The 22,984-nt window shown below is 38.3% G+C and overlaps 1 protein-coding gene across 1 annotated transcript in view; it reads right to left on the bottom strand.

Moving 5' to 3' along the window:
- ARHGAP15 (Rho GTPase activating protein 15) overlaps nucleotides 1-22,984 on the bottom strand; it is a 313,229-nt gene that overhangs the window by 84,915 nt on the left and 205,330 nt on the right. The window contains exon 10 of the mRNA XM_035556046.2: nucleotides 20,192-20,269. Within this exon, the coding sequence (XP_035411939.1) occupies nucleotides 20,192-20,269 (78 nt within the window). The remainder of the gene's footprint in view (nucleotides 1-20,191; nucleotides 20,270-22,984) is intronic.

The raw sequence follows: 22,984 nt of genomic DNA, 5'->3' as shown, positions 1-22,984 counted from the left end.
CCAACTCCCCATCTCTGAAGCAGATTTAGGAGGGCTCTGGAAAGAGCTCGAGGAAAGATCCCCAAAATATACAGATGGGATCCAAATCCACTGCCTGTGAGTGGATGGCCCTCCCCAGAGGCAACTATTCTGCTGCCCCAAGGATGAACACATACAGCCCTCATGCACCCGAAATGTGAAGGTCTGCTGTGTGCCTTACAGGGTGTTGATGCCCTGAAGCTGAGGAAGGGAAGGATTTCCTCCAGAACCTGTTAAGATGTCTTGTCCTTAGGTTGCATGTTCTACCTGTGGGAAAGGGAATTGCCTCTTACCTCTTTATGGTGTAGTTTACCTATACGTAAAATGAAGACAGTGCTAGCCCTCAAGGGGTATAGAGAAGCTTAATTAAACAAGAGATCCTCAGCCTTAATCAGACTTCTCTCATTTGCCAAATAAATGGGAAATCCTTCAGTTTAGGAACAAATTTGACACCATGACAAATGAATCAGCTTTCTTACCATTTTGCCACTGGGAATTATTTTCCTTGGGAATAGATATTTATGAAGCTATAAAAATAAAATAAAATAAAAATGTCTATCACTGATTTCTCCATATTAAATGCTTTCTTCAGTTTTATTTTTCAGGGGTCCTACCTTTGGGAATTGGATCCATATTTTACCTAAACCTACAGAACATGGCAGTCTGAAAAGTGCTCACTTAATTCCAGTCCAGGAGTAAGGACGGGTATGGCAGAAGATGTGCTGGGCGTGTGTGAGATGTGATATGTGTATGGAGAAGTCCTTCCTCACCCCATCTCGTCTCTCAACCCCAACCCCTTCCTTCTGTGGATAAGGGAGTTTGGAAAAAGAGGGACAGCATTGCCATGAGTTTAGTCTCTTGCCAGAAGGAACTAAGCATTGGTCTTGCCAGATGCTGGACATCCTTGGTTACATCCAGTGCCTTCGGTACGTACGTGGACTTTAATGGGACTTGAGAGGTGCACAAGTTTTTAGGTGGCATTCAGAAACATGTAAGATCACAACTGTTCTAAAACCAGTGGGTTATTTTTAAATGGGAATTGGCAAAAACAGGCAAAAGAGTTTCAAAGAAGTAAAATCTCAATGATTTCACCAAAATATTATCTATTTGTGGAATAAATAGACGCTGAGCCAAATACTTATGAAGTATCTAAATTCCACCTTCCCTCTCCCACTCACAGAATCTGCTTTAAAGAAAAATGCCAAATTAATACAAGAACGAGAGTTCTCACGGTATCTCCTGCCAGGCTAAGAAGGTACAGAGAATATCCTGAGAAACTCTGTTCTTAGAAAATATTAAGTCTCGTTTTGCAATTTATTAAGGGTCCACAAAATTGAAAGAAATATCTAGTGTTTTGGTATCTCACTTAAATAAAATTTGAACTCTGGCCTCTGAGAGTAAATCAGTGCTGTGGATGTGAAATACATTTTTTTTCCCTCCTAAGCGGAGTGTATCAGTGGATCAAGCAGAAGCAGAGCAGTTTTCAAATATAGCTCCTTTCTTTTTACTCCTGCTCTTGGGTCCAGCTTCCTCTGCTCCAGCACTTGTCTGCTGGAAGATCAGCAGCAGGTGCTTGAAGCCAAATGAATCTGGGCCAAGTTTATCCCAGTTTTCCCAGACCTGATCTCCGCAATGCCCTCCCATTCCCATTCCCCCCTTCCCCCTTTGGTTTTGGGTCCTGCAGCTTCTCAGGACCCATCTGCTGCTTCCCAGCCCCACCTCTCCCCGGGTGCTCCTGGCTTTGTGCTGGCTCCCCCAGTGAGATCTGCCCAACAGAACAGAAATAAAGCTTAGCACAGGAATTTCCTCGCTATTTTACCCTTCCCAGATGCAGCCCTAACTATTTTCTGCTTCTGCTCTGTGCTACGCTTGTTGGTCGCCCTGTCAGTCCCCGCGTAGGCTCCGCTGTTCCTCAGGAAGGGGACAGCTAATCAAGAGACAATTCCAATTAGCAGTCTCGGGCAGTTGTTTGGATGGCTTTGGCATAGCGTTCAACAAGATGCTGCCTTCGGTGTTCAAAGCCTGTTAAAAATGCTCCCAGCCAGCCCTGCCTGCTCATTTTGACTTGCCGTGCTGCACGTCATTGTCCCCAGCTCCGCACCTACACAAGAGTTTGCAAGGCTGCACTGAAAACTGGGTCACCGAGCCGATCTAGGTTAAAAATATCCCAGATATTCTTTAATGAAGTGTCAACAACTATTCTCAAGCTGAGGAGCGACTGGAATACCTCCTAATAATCGTGCTTACATATGCAAAAAATATGCCCTAATCTAAAATGTATTTACAATATAAAATGGAGTTCAATGTTTGACCTGAGCAAATCCCACCCTGTCACACAGACAAAGGAAAAAAAAATGTGTTGCTGTAATTTCCTTGACAGAAAAAAAAAAAAAAAAAAAAAAAAAAAACAAACCACAAAACAAACAAGAAAGCTCACACATACATGTCTAGGCCAATGTATATGATAATGTGAAACAATGAGTTAGATTTTTCATGGCCATGCTGAAATTCATCTTGTTAGTTCTAAAACTGTAGCACATAGATGTAATTATTTTTTAAAAGTATCAAAAACTAAATATATACATACAGCCCTGAAAATTAGTTGATGAAAACTTCTAGTGACTTCCTATAGGAGTTTGGAATAAGAAGGCTTCACACCCAGAGCTATAAACACTCTTCTTAGGAAAAATAGCATAATGATGATGATTATTGCTTTTATTGGTGGTGGTAGTATAATAATTATACGATTGTTATTAATAGTGGTAGTATCACCATCTGGATTATTACAACCGCAGTAGTGACACGATGCCCTAATAAGATCCATGCCCCATTGTGTCAGTCATTACAAAGCACATAGTGAGAGTGAGAAAAAGTTTATAATCTAAGCAATTAAGGCAGACAAAAGGTGCAGTGAGAAGCAGGGGCACAAAGAGATGAACTGACACAAGAGCCCACGGAGAGAGCCAACGCTAAGCCTCAGATATCCGGAGTTAGCATCTACTTAAACACAGAGTTGTTTGTCTATACAAATATGTACATATTAATGCACATCACTTTATCCAGCAGGAAAAGTGCATACCAGGATTAAAAGGACAAAGAAAAACTTGTTATTTGTATTTTTGTATTCTCTCTTTTTTTTCCCCCTTAGGTAAAAGATATCTTAATCAAAACGGGACAGACTAAAAGCAGTGCAAACATGAGATTTAGATTTGCTGGTGACTAACTCCAGTCAAAGCAATGTTCAAACCACAACCCATTAAAAAAAATTATGAGAATAGCTGTCTGTAGAATCTGATCATGATTTCAACAAGCGATGGCAATGCACTTCCTACTGGGATATGGACAGCAAACAAGAAATTTGGTGGCATTCCAGCCGAGGAAGACTCTGGCTGATAGAAGGCAGACAATGTGCATTTTCTAGCACTGAGAAATTTCTTTCAGCTCCTGCAACCAATCATTATGTGTCCGAGTTCAGAAAAACCTCTCCTGTATTTTGCATATTTGATAACAATGAGCTCACTATGAAATAAAAAGGAATATTACCTTATATTATTTTTCTAGTACAGTACATTTTTGATTTGTATTATCATTTAAATATTTCGGATACTTGGCACTAAGTACTTGCTCTTACATTTACTTTGTAGGTGCCTCCTTACCAAGACAGTTTTATTAGTGGAACTGCTATAATTAATTTTTTTTTTTTTAAATTATTTTTAGATGTGTTCAGGTTTAAATAGGTCAGATATTTCAGACTCATTTGAAGGTCTGAACATGCCCAAAATATTTCAGCAGCTAAAACCCTTTTTTTGGTGTTGCATTTAAACAGACAATTTTTAAAGTTGCTTTTTGTCTTGGAGTTAGAGTCTCACCTTGTCATTTGGTTACACTACAAGTAATTTAGAGTTCAGGTTCACATGTGACAGTTAATAATTGTAAACTCTAAAACAGAAAAATTCAAAATTAAGCTTTATATTGCATTTTTTTTTCTTTTTAAATAATTGGAAAATAACTTAGTCCAAAGTACAACAAGGTTTTTAGTAAATGAGTTATAGTGTTCAGCTCAAATTCATAGAAACAAAATGACATTTAGCTACAAGATCACATTTCTGTAAAGAAAAACTGTAAGCTCTGCCCAGCCATTGCTACCAAATGCTGTTTATCTGAGCTTTAAATTCAACTCCCAAATTTGAATAGACTGCAGAGCTAGCAGTGTTGCTGAGGAGCAATATCAAAATATGTGCCTCCTGGGTCTAAAAACCACAAGTTATTTCAGCTTCTGCTAAGAATTGAGGGATTTTTTAAAAAGTTGAGTACAGTAAGTAAATAAATAAATACATTATCTACCTTCATGACCTTTCTTTTCCTGAAAGCAAACAGCGTCCATCATTTGTAACTTGACTTTCCATAAAAGTAACAGTTCATAAAAATCTGTGAAACTACTACCGGGAACAAACAAATTAAACAATGACAATGTAATAAAATAAAACTGCTGTTATACTCCTATAGTAGAAGAATTGCTTCTTCGCTGGGATTAATACATCTTGCAGAAAACAATTTTAAATAATGTGTAACATATGGATTCGGCTTTTATTATTCTTCTAAAAGAAGACAATTATATTTATGTGATAAACTGTTCAGTGTTAGTAGCATAATGTTTATATTACTGGCCACTTAAATAGTCTTTGGCATAGTTTTATAAGGAACAGCAGCCTCCAGATCTTTTGAAATCCATCTTACAAAGTAAGTCCTGTCTGTTACTGGAATGCAATGGTCTTGCATAGTTTTCTTGCTGGAAAAAAAAATGTATTGCAGGTAATCTTGTTGTTAGAGTGCATGCATGAAAAACTTTCTGATGTTTCAGCTACAACTCATATGACATTTTAGGGCTTTCTAAAAAAAAAAAAGTATGAAAGCCACGTAGCTGTTGGGAAACAGAAAAAAAAAAGCAGCTTTCAATTTTAACTTTTTGGAAATGAATGATCGTGATAAATTGTTTTCTGTAGTAAACCTCTTCAAGGTGTTTTTGTTAATCTGCTCACTTTTCTAAGCAGCCAGTTCTTTTGCTCTCTTATTTTGCTGGGAGACTACATTTAAGAAAAGAGTGAGTTTCGGGTAGTTTTCAAGGAGCTGCTTTTGTCCCCATTATATTCCAGATAATTTTCAAACGGATTACACAGAAACCATAGAAGTATTTATCTTGATATCTTTCAGTGCTTCTGAGTCTAAACTGCATGCATTTCAAAAGGGAATAGGAATGTGTTACCAAATAAATATTTTCTGTTGCTGCTGTGTACATAGATTTTATTGTAAGCATTGCCGGCACCAGCCTTTCTGCATTGCTGGGATTCTGCTATCCTGCATGTCATTCAGATAACATGATCATTTGGAAAAATTATGCAGGGTGGGTGAATGGATTTATTTAGGTTTATCAAAAGAGAGAGAGGGGGAAAAGAAATAATAATATCAGTTTGGGGAACGTTACTGTCCTCATTTTTCACTCCCGAAGTACGAGTTTAGTATTTTCAATTCTCCATTTCTCAATTGCTTTAAAAGTTGGGGTTGTTAACAAAAGATAAAGTGAAGGGTATGTCAATTTAAAGAGTCTAACTTAATGGAAGTGAAATCTGCATATTCAGTTAATTTGGGATTTATTATCCCAGTAACTAGACTTGCAACTGTTCTAAAACCGTGTTGACTGAAGACTTGAGAACAGTATGAGAGGATGGCTACCCCCACCCCCATTCTTAAAAGAAAACCTGTGCCTGCTGCTTCCAATTTAGTGCAATCATGCCTCTTACTGGCCAATACAAGATGCAGCATTAGCTGTCACATGCAAATGAGTATTCATGGAGACTTTGAAATGTGCAATAAAGAATAAAGACATGCATTCTGTGAATAATTGTTTTTTTTTTTTTTTTTTTTATATATATATAAAACTAGATCCAAAAGGGAGTGCCATTTCACCTAGAGTCTATAGCTTTTCTATGGTTACAATCTGCTGTAGAAGCCAGATATTAGAAATGAAGTGTGGATAAATGGATAGAAATGAAGTGTGGATAAATGGAGGACTCCAGTTTCCCGTGCTGTCAATCTTTCACAGTACTACATTTGCTTAACAAGAAATAATCCAACACATGTTTGTGTTTCTTGCTATCTTGCTTTCTTTTCCAACTGGGACTTTTAAATGCACAGGGATGTAAAATAAAGTTGTCCATCTTATGTTAGCTTTTTTATACAAAGCCCGGCCTGAATTCTTCATTTTTAACAGCACAGGTACAGAAAATTACATGGCAGAACAAGCTTCACTGCAAACCTAAAGTCTTCCAAATCTTTCTGATATCACTTAGCAGGATGAGAGAGTAAGAATAGCTGGGATTTTTAGGGACTATTTAGACACAGGATGGGGAAACAAACAAAAAAATAGCAAGCTGCATGCAGATGCATGCATATATTTGTGGAGCTGTGACCAGCCAAGCTGAGTTCAGACACACACCTATCCACTGAGACCGCAACCAAAAAGTCTGCTAGAGAACAAACAGCCATCAACAATTTTGTTAATATTACAGCAAGGCATTACTTGGCCCTATCTTCTGCTGCCAGAACCCCATGTGCTGAAGCCAATAGTGGGAAGGATGTAAGCCGATGCCTTAACCTTTGCAGTGAACCGGAGGAGGTGGACGGCAGGAAGCATCTCAGCTCATTCAGACTTGGCCGAGACAGGACTGGATGGGGATGGCAGTGGTTAGCCAGGAGAAGAACAGACGCTAAGGATAAATGGTGCCTGGAGCATGAGGTCTGAGTGGTGTGGGCATGCCTGGAGGCTCGGCACCAGGAAAATATCCCTTGCTCAGAGCAACTCAGCGCCTTGGGTTATGTTTAATCTGAAGCTGAGAGGTCTCCAGCTGAGGCAGAGCTGCTCAGCAGGCAGGATGTGGCCCTGCAGGAGTCCCAGAAAGGCAATCAGAGGGTTGGGAGGCATTACATTTTTCAATTAGTCTGAAATAAATAATTCCTTGTTGCCCTGTTTACTACATACCTTTGCTCATCAAAGGCAATCTCTTGAACTACAGGCACACACATGCAACCACACTGAAGAAAGTGATCACCAGTGTTCCCATTACAACTGATGCAATTACTGCAAACAGTAAGAGGCACAAAACTGCAAGGGGGGGGACTGAAGGTATTTCCCTCTTGCTGGGATGGATGCCCACCTACGAGGGATGAGCACTTTGTCTACAACCATCCTTGGGCTCTCTGCTTGGCCTGTGATCCACTGTGGCAGAAAGACGAACCATTCTTTGTAGCTTGTGGTCCGTACCATGCCTCCTAAGCAAGCTGCAGAGATGACCCTGAGTCGTCACAAACTTCCTTAGGCAAGTTACTCAGCCACTCTCCTCCTCATTTTCCTACTTACCAAAAACAGCTAGTAATATTTTGGTATCTCAGAGATGTTAGCACAAGCCCTCTGATACACATATCTGCTCATGTTTTATCTCCACGTGGTTGTTTCAAAAGCAGCTACAAAATACTCGGTGCAAACACAGAGCTCCACAAGGCTTAGTCATGCAAAACACAATCGGTGATGGTGCCTCCCCACGACCACAGGAATGAAAACCAGGACCTCATTCACACGTAAAACCTCCTTGCGGCTCCTCAAGGGCTGGGTCCTTTTCCTCTGCAGGCTCAGAGCAGAGGAATTTAAAGTGGTTTATTCATGGGTCTTTGTGCCATGGACGCTGCACAGGTGGCCCCGCACTGGAGACGCATCACAGGGGAGACCCGCATTTGAAGGTCTAATTCGGCTTTGCATTATTCTGAGCCCCAAATCCACATTTCGGAGGGTGACTGCAGCCTTATCTGCAGTCTCTGTACACAGCAGGGACTTGGCAAATAGAGTTTGGTGAAATGGCACAGAGCACTGCATAGGAGACTGACTATAAATCAACAGATTTTGGCTCCGCTCCTGGCTCTGTCACTGATTTACCATGGAAACTTGGGCAAATCTTTTACTCTCCCTATCCTTCGTTTTCCATACCCATAATGTAAAGATAATGATGCTGCATTGCAAGCTCTTTTGAGATCTCGAGATGTTAAGTGCTAAGTGCATTTTATTAACATTAATAGCACCCAACCGAGAGGATGCTGTATAGCACTAGCCTGGCTGTCCCCAGAAAACAGATTGGTGTGGGGAAAGTGTGCATTTTTTAAGCAGCTTAGACATTGCTCATTCCCATAATACTTCCACAGCACACAGGAACAAGACCTGACCTACTAAAACAAAAGAAAAAGCGCCATAAGGAGAAAATTTCTAATGTGACCTGTCTGTCATCTTATTTCAAGCCCAGGAAAACTTTGGGATTTGCTAGGGATTATCAGCGATTCCGTGTGTGGTTATTGCACTCAGCCACAACCACACAGCTCACAACTTGTGGTGGAGACCACTTCCATTAGTAGGCATTAATCACCATTTTATACACTCCCATTCAGCAATCGCTGAAGAGACATTTAGTAGATGTACTTAGTTATATCCTATCACACTTTATACGTTACTCAGTTCTAAAATAAGTTAATTGTACTGAATTATAATCTAGTTCTTGTATTTACAGGACTGCAGGATCTTACAATGTATTTTTTTTTAAATGCCATCTAACGTGATTTGTTATTTTATGCTTCAATCTCCAATATTTCTGCTCAAATATGTACCACAACATACACAGTAGAGTTATGAAAATTTATTATTAATGCATATTTTTTTCCACTGCTGAAGATAGAAGAACTTTGTTGTGCATGTTATAAAATGTTAAATATTAGAATTATTTAAAGTTAATAGGATGCCAAAGAAAATGACTAATAATACATTATACAATTAGATGCCTTTCATATTAGTGAATCCATTAACAAAATAAAATACATTCAAACAGAAGAGTTCTGATTTGCAATTTTTAGCAAGGATTGCCCATGTGTAAAGCTAAATTATTTATTCATTTAAAAAAAAAAAACTGCTGGATACATCAGTCTGCAATTATTTGCATTCTGTTTGAATGCTTTATCATGTGGCTCTGATTCAAAAGTACGTATCTCTAAGTTGCTTTAGCATCTTCATTTGTGCAAATCATTAAACACAGGGGAAAAAAAAAAAAGTAACATTTTCTATCTCCAGATTCAGCAGGACAGCCGATGATACCACGAGCCCTTGGTATTGCTCTGCCAGGTGCCTGTTGGTTATCACTGTTTAACCCAGATGTCCTCGTGAAACGTGGAGTTTCACCTCTCTGCTTTGCCCCTGTTTTTCTAGATATTGTCAATTCCTGCCTTGTCCACCTGAGCTGAAGCCAGGAATCAGGCAGCTCTGCTTTACATTACTCAGGTACCATAGCATACTATTTTTCTGAGCAACACAAGTTATTTTGAAACTAGTTATCCTGTCTCCTCAGCTGATGGCAACATCATCCTTGAAGAAAAGGTAGCAAGCATCTAGCTTTTCTTGCAGTAAAAACCAGCTTTTAGCAGCACAGTGACAAAAATCTTCCAGCCATTTTTCTCCTGCATTTTCCTTTACTCTTTGCATTGATGCTCTCTCTCTAGAAAGGCATGCACCTGACACCCAGTAAGGAAAGTTGCACCGGGAACAAGCAATCTCCTTCTCCTCATATCCATCTTCTCTTCACTGCTGCTATCTACTTAATTAAGTCATTGTCAATCTTCTGTAAGCATGCAATGTTGGTTGATAGAAATGTGTTTTGAAATCCCTGTTTGTTTGTTTTCTAATTATCTGATTACACAGGAAAAAAAAAACCAGATCTCTGGTATATTACAATAAGTAAAAATCCAGCAATAGCACTATCCTGTTCTCTTTCAAGAGATTTTCTCACCTCCTAACAGTCCACGCAATCCAGTCTTTACAACTTGTGGGATTTTAAAAATGTGATGAACCCAATTGTGGCCAAAGTTTGGTTACATCGTTTTAACACTAGTTTCAGGTTAGAGATGCCTTTTACTATGATTTTTACTCAGTTTATGAGAGGTGATGGATGTTCAGAGTCTGAAAAGGTTTATTCCAGGATTTTAGCAAAACTATTGCCTCAAAATATCTCCTGCCCATATATGTTTCAATGTCAATCCAGGCTGCAAATCACGGATGAGCCAGATCTCCCATGTTACATCAGCTGGTAATGGGGAAAAGAAGAGGGACGTAGAAAAAGATTATAAACTAGCAGATTTGGCTGCATCTTGGCCACTGCTTGTGAAATAGGAGGGCAAAAACATTATAAAATATTTGTCCCACTATATTCAACACTCCGTATTTTGATTATATCAAAATTTTACTGCTGTTATGTTGTATTAATAACAACAGAAATCATACAAAGAAGAGATGATGCATTGAAATTAGAACCACAGATCCATAGGTGGATTTCAAAAGGCATCATTCTCAACTCACCCCGAGGTGTTTGCCCACGCCAAGGGTTTTGATTAGGCTTGGATTACTACAGTGGGGTTGGGAAACAAAACCTTTGATCTCAAGAGATCTGAACAATCCTTGTTACTTTTACTGACAACAGACATGCTGCAGACTGAATAGTGTTAACATTCAGATGAGAGCTGAAAACTCAAGTGAGAGCTATGCTACGTTCTCACTTTCAAGACTCTGGTACCATGCATAACTTTGAAATTAAAATACAGTGTGACTACCTCTCTAAGTGTTTAAATTAATATATTTAATAATTCCTACAGTAATAAGTCTAAAGTGAAAAATAAGGCTTAGAAGAGGAGCAAGTACTTTTTTTTTTTTTTTTTTTTTAAATATTTGTAGTATGTATACTTACAGAACAGCTGGGTACGCTTTTTCTACACCAGAATTTGTAAAAAAAAAAAAAAAAAAAAAATGTTTTGGCCAGTAAACGTACATAATATTTTTAATATGCATATAGTTTTATATATATATATATTTTTTTAAGAGACAAGGGTGTAGTTAAGATTTGATTGCTTTGCCTAAATTTAGGTATCTAATCCTTTTAAAATGTTCTAAGACATCTCACCTGGCTTCTAGCACCTAATCTCCAAGGGCAGAACTCTCCTACACATTCGGTGCCAGCCCTGTGAGGGTCAGTCTGATACTCAGGGTCCTCTCAAACAACACTAAATACTAACGATTAGGTAACCGATTCAAGACCACGATGTTCAAAGAATCACATAAGGGAAGATGCTTTCCAGGACCATGATAACTTGCTCTTGCAAAAATTCCAGAGTAACACAGTAATATATATATATTTTTAAAACCAAGAATGATCCATTTTAAATTCAAACGTGATTTGAGAATTTCTTTAGAAAACTAATTTATTTTCAGCAGGAATTTATTTCTAAGAAAGATTATATCGACAAATGAGACAGTCAATAAGAGAGCATAGGTCTCCTTTCAAAAGCAAAAGTTTCCAAGGATTGTAGAAGAGAGACTTTAGCTTTTCTCCTCTTTTTTTTTTTCCTTCCTAGATATTTTTCTTTTGAAAGTTTTTCAGATTAGCCCTCAGTGTTGTTGTCAGCACTCTCACCTCTCACTAAAGTAACTAACAGAGTTCATCAGTGAAATGCATTACCAGTCCCCCTGTCCTCCATCCCCCAAATCACTCTCTACTTAAAACATTTGTATCTACCACAGTATTTATGGTTTTATCCATTCTCAGCACACAGGGGACCACAAATGCCACGACAAAGCCTGATTTTGTGGTGTGGTAGCTCCAAGTCCCACACCACACCCTGCACATCATTACTTAACATATGCCCACATTCACCGTTGCCCCTTTTTGTTGCAGACCCTATTGTAAGTTCATATTTGTCAGCTAGTATTACATACAAGCCACAGAATTACAGATAATGACCACAGGGGAGAAAAATACCCCAAATATTAGGCCATACCATGATCTTGTAAGACATTGATCACAACCAACTCTAATTAGGAACCATTCAGTTGAGTTCTCCAGGACATCCATCTCCCTGCAGCACAAGATCATCCCCTTTAAGGTATTTTGATGCTTGGTTTAATTTATGTGCAGATATGCTTGGCAACCCCCAGCTTCTGGAGGTTATTCCACTATCCGAAAAATCATGCAGTTCATAAGTTTTCCTGTCATAAATTTTACCAGATGACTTGATAAATTACTTCTTTTCCTTGTTATTTTGGAGCTCTATGTAATAGTATTTCCTATAGCATTACTGTCAAACAACAAACCCCATCAAAAAGTCACCCATGACAACTATGAATGTCCCCCAAAAAAGCAATCCCTTGCTACAGTGTGCAACACTATGGTCGTTCTTGGTGCCTAAAAAACACTTCTTTAGGGGTTATCAAGAATTTCTTCCGCTTCCTGAAGTGTTACTAAGCAAAAAGCTATTGTAACGCAAATGGTGCTGCGGTTAGAAAAGAAATAAAAGGCATGTCTTAAATGCTTGATCATACACTACATGCCATAAAATCCATGGTATGATTGTGGCTGACCACACTAACCTAGCTGACTGCCTCTTCTGCTCCCATTCTACCGACTTACTCATCTCAATGTTGAAAAGAAAGCACATGACAATACCATTGGAAGGGGAAACTGCGCTGCATCTAGGGCTACGGGTTGGGAAATTAAGACTTTCAATTCTGATTTTGTTTATTTATTTATTTTACATATTGAGAACAAAAACCCAACATTGTAGCTATTTTTTTTTTAATATATGATGCACAATATTAACAAAAGAATGCAAATCTTTGGTTGCCAAAAAAAATTAGTGTTCCCATCAGGTTCCATCACCAGGCTCGCATTTACTAATCAGTGTTTGGGTACCATAGGTTTTTGTTTGTTTGTTTGTTTTTCTGCCCCTCTGGAAAAAGAAGGGTAAGATGTGGAAATGAAAATTCTTTTGAAAGCAAAAAATGTTCTGTGTCTTAAAATAGACATTGAAACGCAGAGGCAAAAGGGAAGAGCCCACACCAGTAACATGCACATATTAATTGATTCCCCAACTACTGTGGGCTCAATTACAGTATTTCTTGTCAGAGTTTTAAAGCTTGGAAAAATTAAAAAAAAAAAATCTTGGCTACAGCTTGGCATATGCAGGTCTTAACCCAGAAACAAGCTGTTTTATAATTATTTCTGAAAATTGCTTCAGTCCATTTTATTTTCTGTGCTTGCCTGGGAAGTGTGAAACGGAAAGAAAAACCTATTTTTGACTCGAGGCTTTCAAGACATTTTGGTTCTCAGCTAGCAAGTAACCCAGTTTGAGCCTGATATTTCTGAGATGAACTTTGGACCGCTCTGCTGGCTTCGCACTAAGGCTGGCTACATGCGTAACTGCTCGTGGAAGCGAGGAAGGCTTTCCTGCCTGGGCTGTACGTGATCGCACAGACTGGCAAAAGCAGAATGTCACCAAGGCAGAGGGTGGCTCCAAGGTTAGGTCCTACCCAAGACACGTTCACGTCTTTCTAGGCATACTCACATATGTCTTAAAAATGCAATCAATAACCTCCTAAAACTTCTAAAAATTCACAAGATGGCAAGACATAATGGGAAACCACAGCAATGCAAATGCACGAGAAATTAAGGATACACAAACAAGGAAAACAGTCCTTGTTGTAATATTAAAAATAAAGCAGGCAACGATCCTGTTGGACCTTCACATTTGTAGCTGCTCTCTGGAAGCTGGCAGCTGACAGAGGACCTGCTCTCCTCTGCCCACGGAGCCTTTGGCAGCCGCAAGGCTGGGGCTGCTGGCTGCCTTTGAAATGGATATGTCGGGTCAGTGGGAACGCTGGGGTATTTCTGAATGGGGAGTTTATTTCTTTAAAATAATAATAATAACAAAAAAATAAGCTGTTAAAAAGAGCTGCTTTTCTTCCCCCAGCCACCACTTCCCCCCCACCCATAAACCAACTCCCCCTTCTAAAACCACCCAGCCCATTTGTGCTGACCCAGCGGGTCTGCTCCAAAGGCAGCTCCGGTCCCGAGGCAGAGCCAGCCGGAAAACCGCCCTGGTTCCTCATAGCCCAGGCTCAGACATATGGTCCCAGCAAGCTCACATAATCAGCAATAGTTAAAAAAAATAAAAATATTAAAAAAAAAAAAAATCCCGAGATTTTGCTCCTCTTTTCTCATAGTTCATTGATAAAGAACATGTCAGCAGAGTTGAAGAATCCTGCTGGTTAAAGGTATCATCCTTCGCTGCTCATATGGTCTGGGCTCTTACTTGTCAATTAGATTAATCCAAGCCATTTTAGAACAATAAATATAAGTACAGATGGAATATAAGCATATTGAAGATTACTGTTTTTGACGGCTGTTGTTTATTAAATCAAAAATAATGTTGCAATGAGGATTTTGTTGATATTTCAAATGGAAAGGAAAAGTAAATAGGAATCAGATACTCCTTAAGAAAAAAACAACCCTCCAAAACAGCCCATGGGTAATAAAAAGGCAATGATTTTTCTTACAATGCCACCTATGAGCTACCTTTAGAGAGGGGATATGGCACCTATAAACTCAAAACACTAGGTATGTTGAAATCCATAAAATTTCCAATTACTGCTTCAGGATTTATTGTGCACATATGGAAAATAATACTTGTAAAAGAGAAAGGGGTTTGTGCCTGGTGCTGTCAATACTGTGAAGGATGGGGTGATTATAAAGCAAATTAACAATACTTTTAAATGTGCATTCACTTATCTTTCCAATTAAATCCTTGTTAAACAACTGCACAGACAGTAATGGTGCTTCTGCAAAGCACTGATCAAGACAGTTTTATTGTAATTTTTACTCTGTAACAATTAATCAAGTAGGCATTTTCTTTATTATTAAATTATTTAGTTAATAAATATTCGCAATCAGTTCACATATTTGTGGTTTACATTTTACTTTTAATTTCTCTTAAACCAAATTTTATTCCAGGATACTCGTATAGACGAAACAGCAGAAATTGTAATCCTTTTTGCCAAAATGTTTTTGTTAACCCCAGGTGGTGTCAGGGAAAGAGTAAATTCACCTTTTCCCCCATGGTGTAGTTACAAATTCAGATAGTTGTCTTTTCACATATTTTCTATATTCCATAAGAAACGTGCCTCTCTCCAGTAACAATATCTAGCCTCTGTAAAAATCCATATGTTTCCCCTCTTTGGTACATAAGTATAGTAACTGAGCAGTAAAAACACAGTAATTGACCTTTGGATGCTACGCGGTGTTTTGCAGTTAACGCACAAGGTATTGCGAATGAAATAACGGGATGCAAAGGTCATCTGTACTGCAAATACCAAGCATTTTGCAAACAAAGCATTGGATATAAAGACAATTAGGAACTCTCTTGTATTATGTATGAACCAACACTTGCTGAATGAACCAATAAGCATTGAAATTTGTATTTCTATGGTTAGTTTCCCTGAACATATATGCATTAGGATAGAATCTCAGTGTTTCAGCAATGTCTTATGAACCCTTTATAGCTCCATTTTTTTCAGCTAATTTAGTACTCATGAAAATGGCTTGTTTGACAGTCCTAGAAATTGAATGCCTTTCCAGCTACCCAGCAGACTAGTGCAGGAAGCATAAAGAACTAAGTTTCTGTCTCCTCATTCAGCAAGGGTCTCTGGTCTTCAAACGTGGAGGGCAACGGAGGGTTTGCTGGGACAGAGATGTGGGACAGCAAACTACAGGGTTTAATGCAAGGAAAGCCTTACCTCATTATATCACCTTGTGCATCAACATGACAGCTTAGATCAGAGCAGGGAGCACGCCACAGATTCACACTCTTACATACTAACACCCTTATGGATGAGCTCTGTTTTTTTTTTTTTTTTTTTTTTTTTTTTTCTTTCTTTCTTCTCTGAGGCATTTTTGCACCACCATTAGCATTTCTGATCAGGTCAGAAGCTTGATTTTGAAAGGCACCTTCCAGCTGTCCCCTCTTTCATATTGTGTTGCCACCCTAATTACAGATCTGCTCCTGGGGGCCCCAATGAGCCCTGAACAGCCCCACCTGGGCTCTCTCCACCCTTTGGGCCAAGGCAATTGATATTTTCAGTAGCATCCTTATACCCTGGAAATGCCACCATGTTCTACATGGCTTAACAGACCTATTTATGATCATGTACCCCTTCTAGAGGTGTCAGTTAGCCCTATAAATATCTGAAATGGCTTTAACTTACTAGATGGTGCTAAAAATCAGCAACAGTCCTACAGATTTTTCATTAAATTCCCAAAGAATTACTAAGTACTACTAATATATACATATGATATTCCTGAAGTTGCAGCTATTAGACTTAATATTATGAAAAGTATAAGAATGGACATCTCTGACTAATGTCTGTGACTATTATACAAGCCTTTGCCATAGGTTCACAGCTAGAAATATTAAATTACTCCTAATTCAGTTTCTAAAAACACAATTCTTTCAGCACTTTTAGACAAAGTATGAATGTCTTGATGTCACTAGTGGTCCAAACAGCTCGCACTGCCTTGATTCACTGATTTGAAAAATGATGACTTAGAGTTTCAAAAGTGCTGAGAGATGTTATAGCTTGGTCCTCTTATGATCAACTGATCTTTTCGGCTCTTAATGGGAAAATAAATCATAGACAAAAGATAATCCTGTTGCACAGAAGCAAAAAAGGTGTGATATCAATAGACTTTTATAGAAAAAGAAAACTCTGTGAAAGGGACAAAGTAAATAAGGTAGTTTGTTCTGCTGATGTTCCTGTTGTCAAGGTCAAAGCTCTCTTCAAGAGCTGCCTACTTCAAGAAATGAGAATGAAACGAAGTATATTCAGAGAATTTAAAAGTGGAAAAGATATGGAGCATGTTTTTTTTTTTTTTTTTATTGCAAACCCCTTCCCACTCCCCCAGAAATATAGAATTTCAAGGTTCCTTTTAGATTTTCACTGTTCTTTTTTTCTTCTTTAATGATAAAGCTGTCAATTGTTAGTTTGTTTTCCTTTCATATTCACCAGTTTTCTTAGTTCATTTTTGATACTGCAGATGACATTAACTGTATAGAAAAAGGAGCCAAATAAAGCTCTGCTATATTCTAATTAATGACTATTCTAATAAAAAGTACTTTGATATGGCAGCCAGCCTAGAGTCTCTTCTATGATCTTTAATTTTCAATATGATACATATTATTTATATCCTATAAATGTAGGTGTAACACAATAGCAGAGCAAGCAGGAAGAAACAGCCCATTAAGTATTTGGCCTGTATAAGAACTGATTGCACAGTCAATCTCTGCAATGTAAATAGGCTTTTTTAGAACATTTGTTTGCATTTATAATTAAATTAGACTTTCACTAAAATGAAGGATCTCTATTGGAATGTTAACCAGAAAGTCTTATTTAAAAATACTGCTTTCCTAGTAACTTTTGTGAGTCCATGGAACAGTATCTGAAATTCATGCTGTCACACTTGGGGGGACACCAGGTGGAGACCACTACTGCCCTTCCAAGCACACACTAAAGTAAATCCTGTTCCCCCGATCTGCCCACGGTGTTTTTTGCAGGTGCAGGGAGCTCCTGAGCCATGGCTATTCCCCCAGAGGAAAGCTGATTAGATCCCCTCCTCACTCCACTCCACACCCCTTTTTGTTGCCTAACCAACTCTCTGCACCTACAACTTCCCTGCTGCTGCCTGATGGGCCTGCTAGGTAATCTGTGGATCTGGCTGTTCTGAAATCCATTTAGGGATTAGGAGGGACCATGAAGTGGGTATATATCTTCCAGTCAGCAGCCTGGAAGTCAGGATAATATTAGCAGGATGCTAAAACACACACACACACACACACAAGCATCCACGACTGTAGAGCTACACCGTGAGTTAATGGGCTGTTCCCTGCCTGTAGCTTCCTACCTAGCAGAGAGAAGGGATGTTATTTAAACAAATGAAACAGCGATCTGCAATTTTAAAGCCATTCTTTGTGCCTGAATTACTTTGTGAAGGTTCTGATTAGCAACTGTTAGATTATTCTTTGGGGGCTGAAATGCTGGATTCTCTCCTTTCCCTTCACGTGGTGTTGGTGTCACCCCTGAGGAATGCAAATGTGGCATTAGGGTTTATAGCAGAGCGTCTTTGGTACGTCTGCAAGCATCTACCTGAATAAAGGCTAACTTCAGACCTGGCCAGATATTTGCATATCTGAGATTTTAACGGACATGTAAGGGGGCTTGGCTGGATAATTTCACCTCCCACTGAAAATTTATTTCATTATGATACAATATGCATGACTGCTGTAGTTGTATCAACAAAGACTAACACAAGAAACAATAATTGTCACAACAGATAACATGATAACATAGTGCTCCAACAGCACTATTTCTCTTTGAATTTTCTTTGGTCACTCAACAGGCAGGTTTACTGCAGGTGCCCTAAGTAGCCAGTGTCAGAGTGGATTTAATGTACCATTAACTTCACCTACATATATTCATTTTTCACAGTGGTATAAACCAGAAGAAAAAGGTGCCTGGTACCTCTGTGCTGCAAAAAGCCAGCTTAGACTTCTGTCTAGCTTTGCAGTATCAGCCCATCTGTTTTAGGTGAAAACTTGAGCAGTAATGTTAACCTCAAGTACGTTAACCTTTGGATGCCATGAGACATGATAGACAGGACCATTATTTTTATGGCACATTTTTTCCTGAGCAAAGATCCTGGGGAGCGAAGAAGGATAGAAAATCCTGGGTTTGCCTCTCCGTCTCCAAACAAAATACAGTGCACAGTCACTTGGAAGCCAAGGCAGACTACATTATCGACACACAAATACCCAACAGCCATAAATCTAAGGGAACCCAAGTAACGAGTCAAAACCATGAGCCTGATGATTTATTCAGTCTCACTGAATTTACTGGCATAAATACTGATTCCTCATAAAGCAGCTTCCAGGTTCAGCTGAAGACAAGACTGGTCTGGAGCAGCTGAGAAGGTTGCAAACAGATACTGTTCCCCTGAAACCTTCATTAGAGCTGTAAATGTAGGCTTGAAGGTGGGAGTATTCTTATGTGACACCACAAATATTATGAGAATTTTTGAGTCAAAAGCCTTAGTTTATACATAACACAAAATCAATTGAGGAAGTTGTGTTCCAACAATTACCAGCTACAAACAAACAAATAAAACCACACACACTACACAGTATTTAGCAGTTCCAGTAATAGTTTTCAGGTAACCATGAAAGAGTGAAGAAAAAGTAGGATAAAAAGTTGCAGCAGCTTTGCATTTATTCTTGATTAATCCAAGAGCATAAAGTTTTGAACACAATTTAAGATTTTTTTTTCTTCCAAATTTCTGAAAAGCTTAATTTGTTTTTCTCATTAAGTGGGATCAGGAGGTTCACTGTCATCAATGGTATTTGCTAAGCTATTAAATGCAAATATGTTTAGTCTTTGCCAAGAGTAGTTCACTGTTCAGAGAGGTCAATGTATTTGTCATGTATCCTAATGAGCTACCAATATCAGCTTCCACACCTGTAACAGTATCTATTGATCAATGTTAGATTCCTTTAGCTACATCTGTGTACATGTGTACATATGTACATTATATGCGGAATCTGGGGCAATACGTTCATTAAACAAAACCATAACAGAATGGTTGGTTCTAATTCTGGTTCTCAAGTTCCCCAAATGTTCACCTTTCTTCTTCTCATTTCCTGGGATCAAATCTTTGCCTTATTGAAATCAGAGGTAAATCTTCCACTGGTTCTGTCAGAGCCGGGACTTTAGTTTTAGTATTCCCTTTTCAGTTCCTTTCAGCACCTTTTTCTCTTTGTCTGTTTTCCTTTGGATCCCTGTTCTATTTTTAGTTTTGTTTAACTTTCAACATCCAAACAATCTGCTATTTTTCCTTTTATTCTTTTTTTTCTCACTTTGATTCTTTGGTTTTCTACATATGCTTTGTTTTTGCCACCTTATTTCATTTATCCATTTCCTCCTTTTTTCTGTTTGTTTCTCATCTCCTGTTTAACTACTATTTTCCTCTGCTTACTGTGCTGTTTTTCCTCTCTCCTAACTGACATTTCCCTCTGTGCAATATCTTTCTACCTTCCCTTTCCTCTCTTTTCCAAAACACAGCTCATCATTCTATGCCACTAATGTATAGCAGATTCTGAAATTCTGTCATCTGAGACAGTTAAATACTAAACAAAACATTACCAGGGTGGAGGAATCACTTACCCTGATTGACAACAAATCGTAACTTCTGTATTGTTGCCAGATTGCCGCTAACTCTGTATATTCCATCAACTTCTAGACCTGAAAGAGAAACACATATTTCATTTTAGATCATATAAGTATTTTTCTTTGTATGTCTGTCAAGAAGCCAGAAGCACCCTAACAAGTATGAAGAAGTGCAGTGTAGTGAATGACTGAAAAATAATCCACCTGACAAAAACTGAAGTGCCTCTTGCCTGATTACAACAACAATGAAAAATAAAAGTGGTGGATTAGCTTAAGTGAATACAAAATACCTGACTGTAATTATCTTGTAATTCTGTCAGCAGAATACGATTCTGCAAAGGTATTTGAGTGTGACAGGAAAGGAAGAGTGAATTAACTCTTGTGTTCATAGAGAAGGGCTGTTTGGGATATGCACGACAGTATGTTAGCCCTGCTGAAATGCGGGGTGCTTCCACTAATAGCTTGTATCAATAGGGGAAGCTTCTCAGTCTGGGGCCTGGGTTTTTCAGATGTGAATTTCTGAGGCTGTGACCTTCTGAAATAAAGTGGTGAGATGTCCACTCTGAAATCATGACGTGTGTGAGACTATACACAACTAAAGCTTCTCTACTACATTCTTCATAGCAGATCAGACAAGTTTGAAGCTGAAATTAAATATCCCAAATAGCATATGCCCCGGAGTGCATTTCTTCATTAATATAGGCCATCCTTTTCAAGGACAACCTGACAGTCTTGTTTCTCCCTGCATATCTACTCAAGGTTTATCTTCTAGGTGAAACTAGATGTCATACTCCCTTTTGTGACATATTATCTCCTACAGCAAGCTCTGCTGATATGACTGTTTAAAATAGCAGTTCCAGCCCCGGTTGCATAGCTGTAGCATTTCAAAGCACATGGGAACTGCTCTCCTTTCCTTGGGGAATTAGCTATTGTGCAAACAATGACCGAATCTGCATGCTTAAAAATTGAAAACACAAAACTGTACATTGTCATTCCACATTTAAGACTTGCAAGTAAACAAGAAGCTAAGAGAATCTACACCAAACAATTTTTTTTTAAGGCTACTCATCACTTGGAACACAAGTTTTAATTAGCTTTGGCAAACAATTTCAGAGAAAGCCTTTCTCGTGGAAAATGTTAATTTGTCAAAACAAAATATTTTCAAGAAATATTTCAGTTCTGACAGTGTGTCTAGTGGGAATTTTTCCTTTTCTAATTCAGGGTGAGGAAAAAGGAAAAATGGAAAGTATAGGAAAAAGTGAAAACAAGTCAAAAAGCAACTCAGAAGCCCAGTTGTAATTACACTTAAACAGGAGGGAGCTGAAGTTCAAGTCCTCATTTCAAAGATATTTGCATCATGCCTTGGCAGATGAGTGCCCCAAGCAGCAGCGTCCAATGTTTGGAGGTAATGTCACTATCTTGAGGCTTTTTAAAAGATTTAATTTTACTTTTGATTCAGACAGAAACAAATTACCGTTGCTTTTTGTTTGTTTGTTTGTTTTTCTCTCTGTAAAATACAGTTCTTATTTTATGTCTACCCTGCTAGGAACTTTCTGATTTGGTTTACAAGAAATAATCTATTTTAAAGAAGAATAACAATTCCATATTATACATTGGTTATCTATTCCTCTTATTAGACAATTTTCTACCCTGCACCTGTGGGTATCCTGCAACATAATACTGAAAGTGAAGATTCATTTCAGGAAGATCCCCTTTGGTTACAGAGGAATAAAGAATAAGTTTATTTAAGAGAAATCAAAAAGGATTTGCCAATCAAGAACACTTGGAACTTATCCATCAACTGGATATATAACATATGAACAAATGGAAATTACTAAAATGTTTAAATAATGCAATTTTATCCTAAAACTGAGGAGATTCATTCTGTCTTAGAAAGGGGAAAGTGAGAGAGCAAGAGTAGTTCCTTGTTTAGGAATATGGGACTCCTGTCGGTAACAGATTAAGAATTGCATCATGTAAATTGAAGTCTAAACCAAAAAGTAAAGAGGAAAAATAAAACAAACAAACAAAAAGCCCCAAAACAGAATGTTAGCTTTTGTTTGGATTTAACTCGACTCAGTTCTCAACCTTTTGGGATATGTGGGAGTGAAAGCAATACATGTCACTTTGGGTGAAATAGCAGTGTCTTGCATTAATAGCATCAATTTGGAACAGCTCAACCCCCTCAGTATGAAACTACATAAATTATCCAGATTGAGTGAAAATGACAAACTATGTTGTAAATTGGAGGATATTACATCTTGCAAAGTGATGTGGAGTATATAAGTGAATTATTATTGTTATAAATTTACTTTGGTCCAGAAACGAGCTCTGATTAGCATTTCATTTGGACACTATACAGTATGGCAGGGAGAAAAAAAATCCAAGAATATCAAGCCAATTATAGTGTTCACGTGCCATCAACTTTCTGCTCCAAGAACTTTGAAAGTTAAGCCAAACCAAACCAATGTAAATTGGTGGATTTGGACATCCTTTTCATGACCACATTATCTTCGCTGGATTGTTAACAACTTATTTTGGAAATCCAATTAGGCGCAAAAAAGAGAGAGGGAGAGAGAAAGAAAGAGATGTCTTTACAGTTCTAATGTCCTGATTTTGTGAGCAATTTTCAAAGCAAATTCACTTTTAAGGGCACCTCTATCAAGAATAAAAACATCACTGCACTGCTGTCAGTGTTTCTTCACGGCAGGCTATAAATACTTAGGGAACAAGATGAAACAAAAGTTGTTCAGAGTTTCCTATCTGGTGCTGGCGTTCAAGTATAGCGGT

The sequence above is a fragment of the Cygnus atratus genome, chromosome 6 (assembly GCF_013377495.2).
Source record: "Cygnus atratus isolate AKBS03 ecotype Queensland, Australia chromosome 6, CAtr_DNAZoo_HiC_assembly, whole genome shotgun sequence".
Taxonomy (NCBI): Eukaryota; Metazoa; Chordata; class Aves; order Anseriformes; family Anatidae; genus Cygnus; species Cygnus atratus.
Note: the sequence above shows the minus strand (reverse complement) of the source record. Positions and strands in the feature narration are given on the sequence as shown.